This window comes from Pristiophorus japonicus, chromosome 10 (assembly GCF_044704955.1).
Source record: "Pristiophorus japonicus isolate sPriJap1 chromosome 10, sPriJap1.hap1, whole genome shotgun sequence".
In the NCBI taxonomy this organism is placed as follows: domain Eukaryota; kingdom Metazoa; phylum Chordata; class Chondrichthyes; family Pristiophoridae; genus Pristiophorus; species Pristiophorus japonicus.
Window position 1 is genome coordinate 100,839,142 of NC_091986.1, and position 16,353 is coordinate 100,855,494.

Genomic DNA, 16,353 nt, shown 5'->3' on the forward strand with positions numbered 1-16,353 from the left:
CCTTCACCGCCTGCTATACCTGCATGCTAACCTTCAAGGACTGATGTTCCATGACACCCAGGTCTTGTTGTACCTCCCCTTTTCCTAATCTGTCACCATTCAGATAATCTGTCGTCCTGTTTTTGCCACCAAAGTGGATAACCTCTCATTTATCCACATTATACTGCATCTGCCATGCAATTGCCCACTACCTAACCTGACCAAGTCACCCTCCAGCCTCTTAGCATCCTCCTCACAGCTCACACTGCCACCCAGCTTAGTGTCATCTGCAAACTTGGAGATATTACATTCAATTCCTTCATCCAAATCATTGATGTATATTGTAAATAGCTGGGGTCCCAGCACAGAACTCTGCAGCACCCCACTAGTCACTGCCTGCCATTCTGAAAAGGACCCGTTTATCCTGACTCTGCTTCCTGTCTGCCAACCAATTCTCTATCCACGTCAGTACATTACCCCCAATACCATGTGCTTTGATTTTGCACACCAATCTATTGTGTGGGACCTTGTCACAAGCCTTTTGAAAGTCCAAATACACTACATCCACTAGTTCTCCCTTGTCCACTCTACTAGTTACATCCTCAAAAAATTCCAGAAGATTTGTCAAGCATGATTTATTTCCCTTTCATAAATCCATGCTGACTTGGACCGATTCTGTCACTGCTTTCCAAATGTGCTGCTATTTCATCTTTAATAATTGATTCCAACATTTTCCCCACCACCGATGTCAGGCTAACTGGTCTATAATTCCCTGTTTTCTCTTCCTCCTTTTTTTTAAAAAAAAAGTGGGGTTACATTAGCTAGCTACCCTCCAGTCCATAGGAACTGATCCAGAGTCAATGGATTTTTGGAAATTGATGACCAATGCATGCACTATTTCTAGGGCCACTTCCTTAAGTACTCTGGGCTACAGACTACCAGGCCCTGGGGATTTATCGGCCTTCAATCCCATCAATTTCCCTAACACAATTTCCTGACTAATAAGGATTTCCTTCACTTCCTCCTTTTCGCAAGACCCTCGAACCCCTAATATTTCCGGAAGGTTATTTGTGTCTTCCTTAGTGAAGACAGATCCAAAGTACTGTCAAAACCTTTCCTAATATGAAAGACCTCTATCACCTGAGCTTTCTCTTGTCCAGAGAAAAGAGATCCAGCCTGTTCACCCTTTCCTAATGGGTACAACCTCATATTTCTGTTGTCATCATTGTAAATCCTTTTTACACCCACTCCAGTGTATCTATATCCTTATGACAACCAGAATTGTACACAGTACTCCAAGTGTGGTCTAACCAAGGTTCGATACAAGTTTAGCATAACATCTCTACTCATCAATTCTATTACTCTAGAAATTCTATTAGTGTTTTTAAAACTAGCGCAAAAGATCGCAGAAGCTTGAGTTGCGCTTAAATTCCATGATCTTTTGCACCGGTTATGCTGATATCGGGGGAATTGTGCCAAAAGAAACCAACACAATCGAGCAGAAATGCTAGGCCAGAGTGCTTTTATTTCAGTCCTATGTCATGTTATTTACTCTGTGCCATGTGGCACAGCAGCTTAATATTTGTGGCTCATTTCCTGTAGTTAAACTGGCATGTTTAAATATATCTGAATGCTGCTTGGTTGCCTTTATTTTCCACCAGGGAGAGATTTTAATAGCCTGTTGCAGAGTGATAGATTGATAAATCCTGCCTGGTGTTTATAGTTTGCTTTACTTGCAGGTAAAATTTGATTGAATTTTTTAACAGACTTTTGAGTCCTTCTCGCGTATGGTTTTGTTTTCTAGCATTTGTTTAGGGAATGAGTAAGAAATGGGTATATGGTGCATTATGATGTCTCTCAAATGTCCCAAAGTGCTTAATTTTTTATTGTAGTCATTATTATGTCGATAAAACTTAATCACTTTGGTACCACAAGCAGCATTGAGAATTACAAACTAACTTGATGGTGTTGGTTGAGGCAGGAATAATTCCAATACATCAGGAGAATTCCTTGTGCTTTGAGTATTGTTACAGGTTTTTTAACATCCATTAGAACAGATAGTTGGGGCCTCTGTTTAATGTCTCATCTGAATGTTGCACCTCTGACAAGCTCTCTCGACTATATTGAAGCATTGGTCTCGATTATGTGTTCAAGCACTGGAGTAGGGCTTGAGCCCATAACCTCTTGACTCAGTTGAGCGTGCTACAAACTGAGCCAAGCTGACATCTTAACAATAAAGTAAAGTAATACATTTCTATTTCCAAATTTGTGATTTGATTTTATATTAAACTATATTTTGTTTTGCTAGCAGCTCATTAACCCAGTCAATGGACTCTGGTGGGACAGACAACTTTGTTATAATCAACCAATTAAAAGAAGAGGTGATGTCTTTGAAAAGACTTCTGCAGCAGAAAGAACAGACTATCTTGGAAAGAGATAAAAAGGTAGATTATACAGTAATAGGTACTGTCCATTATAATAACAGGAAATGTAGAGCAGAAGGTCCTGGGTTCAATTCCTGCTCGATGCTGAGTTAGCTAGGACAGCAGTTGGGATGTTGCATTTGGCCCTCGTGCTCCTTGGTAAGGGGAGAGAAAATCAGCCACAATTCCTGTTCTGCTTGCTGTCTAAGGCCTCTTGCTGGAAAGCATATGTGTATGGATGTTAGATGTAATAGGATTAGGTTTATAATGCTATATAATATGATCAGTAATATATAAATTATTACCAGTGCTCACTTTTGTGAGGAATACCTACTTGGACAAGGTACCAGTTGGTTCCTTCAGAGAAGGAAATTGAAAAAAAACATTATATCTGAAACATTTTGTAGGACAAACTGGGATTTCTGTGATTTTAGTACTTTTTTTTTTGTTCTTCAAAGCTGACTGAGTTGAAGGCAGATTTTCAATACCAGGAATCTAACCTTAGGACAAAAATGAACAACACGGAGAAAGCTCACAAAGAGGCAGTGGAACAGCTACAGGTATTTACCAGTTTTTAATATTTGTAATTTTTTATTTTGTCTGCACTAACCTGATTTTACACTTTAATTATATAAAAATAATCTCACTGAAGCTTAAGCATTTATTTGACATGACTTAGATTCTTGCAAATTGTCCAGCTGATGCCTGGTGTGAAATGTTTAAATCTCTGAATACTATTCATGCACCTGATCCTACAGCTATTTATTCATTTCATGTTTATTGTAAAGCTGGCCATGCTTTTTAGTATTTTTGCTGCAACAAGCTTGCTTTAAATTATAAACTTGATTAGTTGAGTTCATAATCAATAAATGTGCACCAAGATAGAATGCTTTTAAACTACATTTCATTGTTGGAAGATGTTTAGAATGACTGCATCACACTGGTACTGTCACTCTTCATTCAAATTGAGATGATGGATTTATGCCACTGTCACATAGTGACCAGAGCATACCACTCACTCTCATGACTGGCAGCAACAATTTACATAACAAATGTTTACATACAGAGTTCATTTATTTATTAGCATAAGCAGTTTTAATGTTAAACATGGCCTAAAAAGAGTTACTCGACCATGACACAGGGATTATGATTTTTTTTAAATCGTTCATGGGATGTGGGCGTCGCTGGCAAGGCCAGCATTTATTGCCCATCCCCAATTGCCCTTGAGAAGTTTGTGGTGAGCCGCCGCCTTGAATCACTGCAGTCTGTATGGTGAAGTGCTACTAGGAAGGGAGTTCCAGGATTTTCACCCAGCGACGATGAAGGATATACTTCCAAGTTAGGATGGTGTGTGACTTGGAGGGGAATTTGGTGGTGTTCCCATGCGCCTGCTGTCTTTGTCCTTCTAGGTGGTAGAGGTCGCGGGTTTGGGAGGTGCTGCTGAAGAAGCCTTGGCGAGTTGTTGAAAGGAAGTGTGTACCACATGCAAGATTTTTAATAAAATGCTAGCAGATCTCTCTCATTGCAGACAGTGAATTGGCTATTTTATAAGAACAAGAGTGGTATGCCAATTAATATGAGGAACCATGACCATTAGCTTTAAGACAGTCCTTGGAAGCACTGGGAGGTTGGTGGAGGGGGTTGTCTGGCAGCAGTGGGGTCTCGGTGAGTTGTACTGTTGGGATGCTAGCAGGAGATCCTAGGGCCCGTGGAACATTGGGAAAGGAGGTTCTAGTAATGCAGGCAGGTCTTGGCAATCTGTGGCATTGGGGAAGGATGTCTCGATCTGCAAGCATTGGAATCTGAGTAATGGGGATGAGGGATTTGTGAGTGCAGAGAGAGATCTGGGAATAGAAGTTCTAGGGAGGTGGATCATAGGATCTAAAAGAACTCTAAAGATTTTAAAATGTGGAAAGGGCAAAGTCCTGGAATACTGGAGCTTGCTGGGCTCTGACATTATCTAGGGAAGTAATGTTTTGTGACCATGTGGGGAAAGGGGCCCAGGAGAATGAGACCCAAACTGTTGGCCTCCTTAACACATCAGGCCCCTACCCACCATCTGATTACTACCCACCAGCCTCCTTCCTCAACCAGTCTGCAGCCTCTTTTGTGCCCTCGAATAACTCCCTTCCGCTTCTCTGCCACTCCTCACTCTCTCTCACCCAGCCACGTTCCCGTGGTCCTGTCTTTGTTCCTGCCTTTAAGCATTTAATATAAATTTTCTTCTTAAAATTAATGGATGGAAAATCACACAGGTGCGTATGTACTGATATACGGAGGTGATGGTGTAACCACACATTTGTTACATTTGTTCTGCTAGGTGGTCACGGTCGTGAGATTGGGAGATGTTGCTGAAAAAAGCCTTGGCGAGTTGCCGCAGTGCAGTAGATAGTACGTACTGCATCCATGGTACGCCAGTGGTGGAAGGGGTGCATGTTAGGCTAGTAGGTGAACAGCCTATCAAGCAGACTGCTTTGTCCTGGATGTGCCATCTTGTGTGTGGCAGTTGCATCTATCCAGGCAGTCCATCACTCCTGACTTGTGCCTTGAAGATGGTAGAGAGGCGTTGGGCAGTCGGGAGCTGAGCCACTTGCCATAGAATATCCAATCTAATCTGCTCTTATAGTCATGACAGTTATGTGGTTGGTCCATTGTTGATTGTGGGGATTCAGCGATGGTAATGCCACTAAATGACATTGAGAAATGGTTAGGAGCTCTCTTGTTGGAGATGCTCATTGTCTTGTACTAGTGTTACACAATTGTTAGTTGACACTTATTAGCCCAAGCCTGGATGTTGTCCAGGTCTCCTGCTTCATTGAGGAATCGCAAATGGAGCTGAACGATGCAATCACCAGCGAACAGCCCACTACCGACCTTATGATGGAGGGAATGTCATTGATGAAGCAGTTGAAGATAATTGGGCCAAGATGCTACCCTGAGGAACTCCTGCAGTGATGTTCTGGGGCTGAGATGATTGGCCTCCAACAACCACAGCCATCTTCCTTTGTGCCAGGCACGACTCCAGCCATTGGAAGGATTTCCCCAGTGATCATTATTGACCTCAGTTTTACTAGGACTGCTTGGTGCCTCACTTGATCGAATACTCTCCCGCCTCACCTCTGAAATTCAGCTGTAGTATCCACGTTTAGACCAAGGCTGTAATGGGTAGTCATGGTGGAAGCCAAACTCCATTGGTGATCCAGTTATTACTAAGTAAGTGCCGCTTGAAAGTGCTCGTGATGACTCCTTCCATCAGTTTGCCGATGATTCAGAATAGTCTATTGTGGCAGTAATTGACATATTTGGCCTACATTTTGAATACAAGACATATCTGGACAATTTTCCATATTGTCAAGTGGATGCTAGTGTTGTAGCTGTACTGGAACAATTTGGCTAAGGGCCTGGCTAGTTCTTCAGCACCACAGTCACAATGTTGTCAGGGCCCATAGCTTTTGCAGTGTCCAGTTATTTCTTGACACATGGAGTGAATTGAATTGGCTGAAGACTAGCATCTGTGATGGCGGAGACCTTGGCAGAGAAGTATCGTCTATTCAACACTTTTGGCTAAGATTGTTGCAAACACTTCAGCCTTGTATTTTGCACTCGCATTCTGGACTCTGCCATCATTGAGGATTTAATGTTCATGGAGCCACCTCCTGTTAGTTGCTTAATTGTCCTCCACAATTTGTGACTGACTGTGATGAGGCTGTAGAGCTTTGACCTGATGCATTGGTTATAGGATCACTTAGCCCTGTTTATAGGATGCTGCTGCTATTTAGCATGTCATCCTGTGTTGTAGCTTCACCAGGGTGTCAGCTCATTTTCAGCTATGCCTGGTACTGCTCCTGGCATGCTCTTCTGCTCAGTGCTGTTGTTCATAGGTGTTGCCTCTCACGAGTGTTGTTTGTCTAAGAGTTTTATAACAGATAAACTGATTTTTTTTAATGCATTTATATAAATGTCCTCATTTGCTTGAAATAAAAGTTTTGAAAATTCAATCTTTGTTTCAGAGTCTTTGAAAAAGCAAAGAAACACTCAAATCCTGACAGGATGAGAGGACATACCCTTCAATTTCTGTTGGTGCAGATTGTATATTGGGAAATCTGCAAAATGCACATGCTTAGAATGTATAGATGTGATTGAAAGTTCTTTCTAATTGTTATATTGAAGCATGCTGCGTTTTTGAGATCGACTACGACCTTAAAATAAAAATGTTACTGGAAGTATTGTAAGGCATGATAGATAATTCAATAGGTAAATGTTATTGTGAAATGTGTGCGGTTTTTTTTACCTTTTTTGTTTAAAACCTGATTTGGAGCATTAGAAATTTGTTACTAAGGAGCAAAAGACATGCAATTTTTTTTCAGAAAGCATTTTGTGGTTTGTGGGCAAACTATAGCAGCACTTAGTGGTGCGGTAAGTAATATAACAGAATTTATAGCACAGAAACAGCCCATTTGACTGATGTTTAGGCTCCAAACAAGCCTCACACTCTCTTTACTTCATCTCATCTCACCATATCAATATTCCTGTAATAATTATAGTTGACATTTTAACATGAGAATTGCAATTGGACATTTTTACATAGGTTACAGTGGAACTTGGGTGACCAAGATTTTTAATGAGGTATATAGATAGGTGTAGACAATGAAATGCTCTAATCATGTGAAAGCACTTTTAAAATCCCTTGATTGACAAAAGTGTAAAGCTACTCTTTCACAAACAGCATTTAAAACAATTGCCACAAATTTCTTTACCACCTCAATCACTTTGGAGACTGCAGCCCTATTTCTCATCAGTGTAAGCTAAATCCTCCTATTAGTTGCCCATTGGATACCGACAGTATCAGGTCCCTGTGACCTAGTGGCGAGGAAGAAACCTGACCTGAACAGTCTCATGATAAAAATGTTACCCTTTTTGTAATGAGTACTTGAATAATGGTTACTATCCCTAGATTTTTCTTCTTTGAAATATTTGGGTTAATTCATTAAATGTGGTATCTCATATCTGTTATCCTCTATTAACCATACAACTCAAATCTCATTATAGTGTGGATGGGAACCTTTTTTGTTCACTTAGATTGTTAGTGGTTACTTCATGCATTAATGCAGAGCCATAAGATGGCCTTTGAGTGTGACACTGAACTGCTTTGAATCTTTTTTTGTGATGCACATTTCAGATAATTTAATATTAAAAACAATAGTTGTGTTTTGAAACTGGTCATTGTATATTTACTATTTTTCATAGGCCAAAAATCGCGAATTGCTGAAACAAGTTGCAGCATTGTCCAAGGGTAAAAAGATGGAGAAGACTGGAAATGTACTGCTGTCTCCTTGAGGGTTCCTTGACTGGTGCATCGTGCAAGTGAAAGTAAATACTGCCGTGGTTGTTGAACCTTACTGTGAAGTCTTTAAATATATTTTTGCACCCTGATCGTTTTCAAAGTCGCTAGATTTAGTCTTATATTTTTAACTAGCAATAACAAACAGTATTGTTCACATAAGACAAAGTTATCTGACAGACAGGATATTGAATCCCTTTTATCATCTTGAATTTGGCAGTTTAAAAGGGGACAGTGAATGGAAAGTAATAAGTGCTTCAGTCTATTCGTACTTTCTACAGAAAAATGCTCTTACCTCGCAATAACATAGTAAAATGAGTCACTTTTTGCAATGGTTATTAGTTTTACAGCAAGACTTTTATTTAACAAGAAAACCAGTAAGGTCTGGCAAAATAGTCCGAATCAGATTTTCTCTAATCCTGATTATAATTGAGTTTTAGCATGAGCCAGTGCAAAGGTTTGTTTATAATTGGAGGTTTGAATGTAAAATATAAATTACATTTCCTATTTAGGAAGCGCTGTGAACACCTTTATCCAGTTGAGCTGTAGAAGAATATAACATGACTCATATACATGATACTTTATGCAAATCAGAACTAACAAATGTATAAAACTTATACTGAGAACAATGTGATCTGCCCAGAGCTGCTTTTCTTTTGGAAATTGATTTTCTCAAATACTGTAGAATTTTGAACAGTTGATGTTTCTGATTTAATTAAAACTAAAAATGTTGGAATGGGCGGGAAAACTCCCTTTTCAGTATCATTTCATGTAGCTTTCACCATAATTGACAAATATGTGATTGTATGTGTGTATGTGAAAATTATGCTAAACTGATTGATAGAGGACATTCCAGGATTGCAAACTAATGTGTGTTGAAAAAAAAATAGGAACTTTAGATATGAGATGATGTGAGCTCTCCCCATATGTGAGACACCAGTTGTTTTCCTTTCATTTAAAAGAGCAACTCCATATAGTGCACAATTATATTTTTTTCAATCTCCATCTGAAGAGCATGCCATATTATTTTCTTTTTTCCTTTACTTTTGCATGGTAACCAACTTACAAATGATAAATGAACCCTGAATTAATATTCTGTTGGAAAGGAACGTCAAACATCTTGCATTATTGGTCTGTGTATACAATTTTTTGTTTTTGTTCTATGAATGAAGCTTATAAAATGGATGGGAGACTCGAGATTGATTTATGTGGTAGAGTTGGAGTTGTGCCTTAGGGAAGTTAGCCTTATCTCATTTTACATCTCGTGTTAAAGGAAATAAATTTTCAAGTTTGTACAATGCATATACATTTTTGAAAAATTGTTGCTGTAAATGAACTATGATTCAATTTATATAATTATTCAGATATTCCAAAAAAAAACTATCATTAGCACAATCCTATAAGGGAGGATGTTTCCTCTAGCTGGGGAGTCTAGAACCAGGGGTCACAGTCTCAGAATAAGGGGTCGGCCATTTAGGACTGAGGTGAGGAGAACAGTCTTCACTCAGGGAGGTGAATCTTTGGAATTCTCTACCTCAGAGGACTGGATACCCCGTCTTTGAGTATATTCAAGACAGAGATTGATAGATTTTTGGATATTAAGGGAATCAAGGGATATGGGCATAGTGCAGAAAAGTGGAGGTAGAAGATCAGCCATGATATTGAATGGTGGAGCAGGCTCGAGGGGTCGAGTAGCCTACTCCTGCTAATTTTTGTGTTCTTAGCTTAATGAGGCTATACACATTAACTAATAGTTCTCAAATCCCTTTCACACAACTGTTATAGCAAATGGTGAGCTGTCCCTTTTAAACAATTCTTAGTTTAGTTATACTATAAATAGCAAAACTGCAAATTGTGTATACAATATAAATTTGTACAATTTTTAAATACTCAGCATTTTGATAAAATTAAATTTTCATGTAAAGGTGCTATTAGATAACATGAAATGGTCAACTTATCTCATTGGACTTATGATGTGATTTAATTATATTTCTTTGAAAATAATATTCAAATTTTCTAAATTGAAGTTTTTAATTTTTGTACCTTTTTTTTAATTTCCCCTAAATAAAAGCCCACTGTTACCTGTAGGATCTTTTTAACTAGAAATAACATAGAAAGCAAGAACATTTTTACAGCATTCAGTCAGATGTGTGACACTTGTGCTTTCAGCAGCTTGGCAGTTAACAGACAGGTATGAAGACTTCTTTAAGCTCTAGGTGTAGAAAACCATTATTTTATATGCAGCCTTTTGATTTCCTTTATAATTTTAAAAGAATAATAAAATTCTGCCTGAGCCTTGTATTCTGACAATAGTACAGGCCATTTTTGTTGACTACTATTCTCCACCAGCATGAAGTTGAGTAGGCCATATAAAGCTATGCATTTAAAACCTATAAAAATGTCAATGGTATCATTTTTTGGTAACTGTACAAAACAAAAATTAAATATCTATTCTCTCAGGCTGATGCAATTAACACTTGATAATGTCACACTGCAATTCTATGATCAGGATTTAAAACTTCTAGCAGATAACTATCTGTAGGGAGCATTATAAAATTATTGCAGAATAATAAATGCAAGGGTAAGTTTTTGTTTGAACTCTCTTGGTTTCATAGTGATGTGGAAATATTTGGTAGCATGTTACTCCAGTACGAGCATGGTTAACCCCAGGGCCTATGAAGTACCTCTGCTAGAACTGATGCAAACTTGATCAAACTAATTTTCTAACATGTTTGATGAGAACAGATTGATGCAGTATTTTGTGTGTAAACAGGAGCATAATTACAAAAGTTGGCAGAATGTGATATAACCATGTGTAAATTGCCATTGACCTCTACCAGTAACAGTGCCTTGTCATAATGCAAGTTTTAAAATTTGGCATACATTCTGTAGTAGTGCTAATATACTACCATTTGTATATAAAATTTTGCTATTGCAACAGTTTGCATATTTTTAAATGCTGTAATTTGTTTTGATGTCGAGTGGTTCCATGTTTTTTAAACTTAATTTTAATCATGTAATTCCATGCTTTTTCACCTGAGGCTAATTCTAGTTACATTGTGTATGAAGGATTGTTACCCTTCATGTTTGGGCTATAAACCTTGATCAGATATGTTGTATACAGTGTAATTTGTGAAACAGGGTGCATAGAATTCAAAGGCTTCACAGTATTTAAACCTGGATGGAAAATTTTAATCATGTACTGAATTTTAAGGTTTTACTATGGTTTTTATTTGTTTTTACCTCCCATTTATTACTTGAAAATTTTAAGTTGTAAAATAGTCTGGGATGTTTCCTTGCAGCAATAGACATAGACTTATGCTTATTTTTATTTTATTTTGGAAAGAAGTTTCCTGTATAAGTGGTGAAACTGCAAGGTTAAATTGTACTGTACTTCATTTTTATGTAACCATAAATGTAAGTTCATTAAACTTGTGTTCTTTCTAATGGAATAGGATTTAAGTCAAAGCTGGCAGTTGTATATTTTAAAATCTCACAACTCATCTTGTATTTCCTGTGTTTCCTCCTTAAGGAACTATATACATGAAATGCTTGGAATGTGTTCCTCAGAATTTGTAACTATACACAGGAACAGACTGAATTCTGTAATCAGACATTGGTCAACAGCTGAAATTTTATACTTGTTTTCTAAATCTTGACAGTTTGAAATAAATCTTCTTAAAATATTCTGCTTTTAATGTCACATGCTGTTTAGGGGTTTCTTTTTTTTTTCCTTTTCTTATTTGGGGCGACAAGTCGTAGTACTCCATCACTGTTGATCTCAAAAATGATTAGATTTATGTTAAACTTGAAGAATTGTCCTTTTAAGCATTGAACTCTTTGTAAATGAATGTTCAGGAGTTCCCCGATGGCTGAGTTTTTCCAATGAGAAGCTGAGTCTCAGATTAGGGAAGTCCCAAGTCTGATCCCTAGTCTGTGCTGCATTACCTGATCTCAGCACGTGCAATACTAATGACTCCCTGGATTAGGGAGGGGAAATTACATCAATGTCACTTGTTCTGTGACCCTTGCTGCAAGTGTAGCTCTATTGATGAGGATAAGTTTTCGGGCTAAATGTGATGGTCCCAACGACAAAATAGCTCACTGAACTTGCTACGTAGGCTTCTGCATAAAAACCGACAATTTGGGCTAAGAACTGGAGGGCAACATTCCTGTAGAACTATGTTCGAGCACCAAGTGGTCTTCAATTAATTGGCAAGAAAAAAAGGGAAAAAGAAAATATTTACTTGGGATTTGACTTAATTTAAAGAATTTAAATCTTTGTACTGCACTGCATTAAGTGTTGCAGTGCTACCTTTTAGTCAGAGTGGTCATTCAGAGAAGTCACTAGCAGCTTTGTGTAATGACAATTTTAGTTCTCAGTTTCTGTACTGACATATGTGTTTCTGAAACTATAGGTACATCCTATCCGTTTACAGACAGTGTGCAGTGTTTGTTCATGAAATCATTAATTTACTGAATTGGAGACAATTGGTGGCAGGCCCATCCCAACGTAGGATTTCAGATTTAATAGATTGAGGTTAAGCTAATAGGATTCGGCGGCGTTAATTGTTATAAGAGCCTAAAGCATGTAGTGGACAGATCCTGGAGCCGCATTGCCAGAACATGAAAATTACTATCGTGTTCTTGGGCGACCCAGTTATTATTAGGACCATAAAAGAATGTGGGTTGGAAACTAAATAATGTCATCAATATTAACATTTTACTGTTTGAAATAATCCAGATATAGTCACAAGAAGCTGGAAACTTAGAAGAGGCATTGATAATTAAAGAAGTTTGATACAAATATCTTTGGTAATGTAGGAGCATGGAGAGATGGGAGTATAACTATAATGGAGCCTTCTACCACAAAAGCTAGTTACAATAAACAACTTGCGACACAATGTTTTGCTTAAAGGTCTTGGTTGCTTGTTTTCATATTTTTACTTTCAAAATGGACCTGGGTAGGGAACACATTTTGATAAGGATCTTGCTTAAATATATATTGTGCTTTTGAATACACACCATTTAACCTTGGGGTCGACTAGATGTGTGGTTTTAGAAACCGAGAAAATAGGTGCAGGAGTAGGCCATTTGGCCCTTCGAGCCTGCACCACCATTCGATAAGATCATGGTTAATCATTCCCTAAGTACCCCTTTCCCGCTTTCTCTCCATACCCCTTGATCCACTTAGCCGTAAGGGCCATATCTAACTCCCTCTTGAATATATCCAATGAACTGGCATCAACAACTCTCTGCGGCAGGGAATTCCACAGGTTAACAACTCTGAGTGAAGAAGTTTCTCCCCATCTTAGTCCGAAATGGCCTACCCCTGATCCTAAGACTGTCCCCTGGTTCTGGACTTCCCCAACATCGGGAACAATCTACCTGTATTTAACCTGTCCCGTCCCGTCAGAATCTTGAATGTTTCTATGAGATTCCCTCTCATCCTTCTAAACTCCAATGTATAAAGGCCCAGTTGATCCAGTTTCTCCTCATATGTCAGTCCCGCCATCCCGGGAATCGGTCTGGTGAACCTTCGCTGCACTCCCTTAATAGCAAGAATGTCCTTTCTCCGATTAGGAGACCAAAACTGAACATCATAATCCAGGTGAGGCCTCACCAAGGCCCTGTACAACTGCTGTAAGACCTCCCTGCTCCTATACTCAAATCCCCTAGCTATGAAGGCCAACATACCATTTGCTTCTTCACAGCCTGCTGTACCTGCTTGCCAACTTTCAATGACTGATGAACCATGACACCCAGGTCTCGTTGCACCTCCCCTTTTCCTAATTTGCCCCCATTCAGATAATATTCTGTCTTTTGCGTTTTTGCCCCCAAAGTGGATAACCTCACATTTATCCACATTACACTGCATTTGCCCACTCACCTAACCTATCTTAAGTCACCCCGCAGCCTCTTACCATCCCCCTCACAGCTCACCCCGCCACCCAGTTTAGTGTCATCTGAAAACTTGGAGATATTACACTCAATTCCTTCATCCAAATCATTGATGTATATTGTAAAGAGCTGGGGTCCCAGCACTGAGCCCTGTGGCACTCCACTAGTCACTGCCTGCCATTCTGAAAAGGACCCGTTTATCCCGACTGCCAACCAGTTCTCTATCCACGTCAGTATATTACCCCCAGTACCGTGTGCTTTGATTTTGCACACCAATCTCTTGTGTGGGATCTTGTCAAAAGCATTTTGAAAGTCCAAATACACCACATCCACTGGTTCTCCCTTGTCCACTCTACTAGTTACATCCTCAAAATTCCAGAAGATTTGTCAAGCATGATTTCCCCATCATAAATCCATGCTGACTTGGACAGATCCTGCCCCTGTTTTCCAAATGCTATTTCATCCTTAATAATTGATTTCAACATTTTCCCCACTACTGATGTCAGGCTAACCGGTCTATAATTAAATTACCTGCTTTCTCTCTCCCCTTTTTAAAAAGTGGTGTTACATTAACTACCCTGCAGTCCATAGGAACTGATCCCGAGTCGATAGACTGTTGGAAAATGATCACCAATGCATCTACTATTTTTAGGGCCACTTCCTTAAGTACTCTGGGATGCAGACTATCAGGCCCCGGGGATTTATCGGCCTTCAATCCCATCAATTTCCCTAACACAATTTCCCGCCTAATAAGGATATCCTTCAGTTCCTCCTTCTCACTAGACCCTCGGTCCCCTAGTACTTCCGGAAGGTTATTTGTGTCTTCCTTCGTGAAGACAGAACCAAAGTATTTGTTGAATTGGTCTGCCATTTCTTTGTTCCCATTATAAATTCGACTGCAAGGGACCTACATTTGTCTTCACTAATCTTTTTCTCTTCACGCATCTATAGAAGCTTTTGCAGTCCGTTTTTATGTTCCCGGCAAGCTTCTTCTGGTACTCTATTTTCCCCCTCTGAATTAAACCCTTTGTCCTCCTCTGCTGAATTCTAAATTTCTCCCAATCCTCAGGTTTGCTGCTTTTTCTGGCCAATTTATATGCCTCTTCCTTGGATTTAACACTATCCTTAATTTCCCTTGTTAGCCACGGTTGAGCCACCTTCCCCGTTTTATTTTTACTCCAGACAGGGATGTACAATTGCTGAAGTTCATCCATGTGATCTATAAATGTCTGCCATTTAACCCTTTAAGTATCATTTGCCAGTCTATTCTAGCCAATTCATGCCTCAAACCATTTAAGTTACCTTTCCTTAAGTTCAGGACCCTAGTTTCTGAATTGACTGTGTCACTCTCCATCCGAATAAAGAATTCTACCATGTTATGGTCACTTTTCCCCAAGGGGTCTTGCACAACAAGATTACTAATTAGTCCTTTCTCATTACACATCACCCAGTCTAGGATGGCCAGCTCCCTGGTTGGTTCCTCGACATATTGGTCTAGAAAACCATCCCTAATACACTCCAGGAAATCCTCCTCCACCGCATTGGTTAGCCCAATCAATATGTAGATTAAAGTCACCCATGATAACTGCTGTACCTTTATTGCATGCATCCCTAATTTCTTGTTTGATGCTGTCCCCAACCTTACTACTACTGTTTGGTGGTCTGTACACAACTCCCACTACCGTTTTCTACCGTTTGGTATTCCGCAGCTCCACCCATACCAATTCCACATCACCCAAGCTAATGTCCTTTCTTATTATTGCATTAATTTCCTCTTTAACCAGCAATGCCAACCCGCCTCCTTTTCCTTTCTGTCTATCCTTCCTAAATGCTGAATACCCCTGGATGTTGAGTTCCCAGCCTTGGTCACCCTGGAGCCATGTCTCCGTGATGCCAATTACATCATACCCGTTAACTGCTATCTGCGCAGTTAATTCGTCCACCTTATTCCGAAAACTCCTCGCATTGAGGCACAAAGCCTTCAGGCTTGTCTTTCTAACACACTTTGTCCTTTGGATTATTCTGCTGTTGAAAGATCTTACCAAGCGCAGAATGTTTATATTCTGAATGTGTGTTTTAAAGGGCAGGGATTACTCCATGGCACAGTGTGTATCATGTATAGCTGTTAACTGTTTTAGCTCACTGTATTTAATGGATGAAATACCAAAATATTGATACTCTACAAACAGATATTGCACCCTAACACTGATGCTATGAAGTAACAAATTCTGATGGCTGATCAGAAGTCAGATCTGATCCGCTGCAGGATTTTGGTAATACAATTTTACATTTTAGTATGACATGCATGCAGATGTACATAATATAAGTCTGTATAGACACTCAACCAGTTTACAATGTGATAAATTCATGCAATAATAGAGGAACTGTGTACTACTTTCACTGGTGTATCTAATCTAGCTTTTGTCATAAAGGCGCACAACATTTTTTAATTAAATCTGACTACTCACAAATGAAAAGACATGGAACATTGCCAGTAAGGTTTCTAAGGGTATATTGTCTGCCTTACATTTAAATGTCACGTCAAAATTGGCAGATTTGAATTGTGTTGAAATGTGCATTTCACTATACAGAGGATTCTGATCAGATCCCATAACTCTCTATTAGTAGACAAAAGTTTTATTCACTCACGGTTCCAGTAATGGTGTAAGAGATTAATTTATGATGGAATCTTGTTTAGGTAACTTCTGT

General features: G+C 39.1%; 1 protein-coding gene across 4 annotated transcripts in view; it reads left to right on the forward strand.

Moving 5' to 3' along the window:
- The window catches only part of fam76b (family with sequence similarity 76 member B), a 46,820-nt gene extending 35,400 nt beyond the window's left edge, over positions 1–11,420 (forward strand). For 2 of the 4 annotated variants that reach the window (XM_070891957.1, XM_070891959.1), the window contains exons 8-10: positions 2,288–2,423; positions 2,861–2,962; positions 7,650–11,420. In XM_070891957.1, coding sequence (XP_070748058.1) covers positions 2,288–2,423; positions 2,861–2,962; positions 7,650–7,739 — 328 coding nt within the window. In that variant the 3' untranslated portion in view covers positions 7,740–11,420. The remainder of the gene's footprint in view (positions 1–2,287; positions 2,424–2,860; positions 2,963–7,649) is intronic. The other 2 variants (XM_070891958.1, XM_070891960.1) reach the window with 1 other exon arrangement.
- The last annotated feature ends 4,933 nt before the right edge of the window (positions 11,421–16,353 follow it).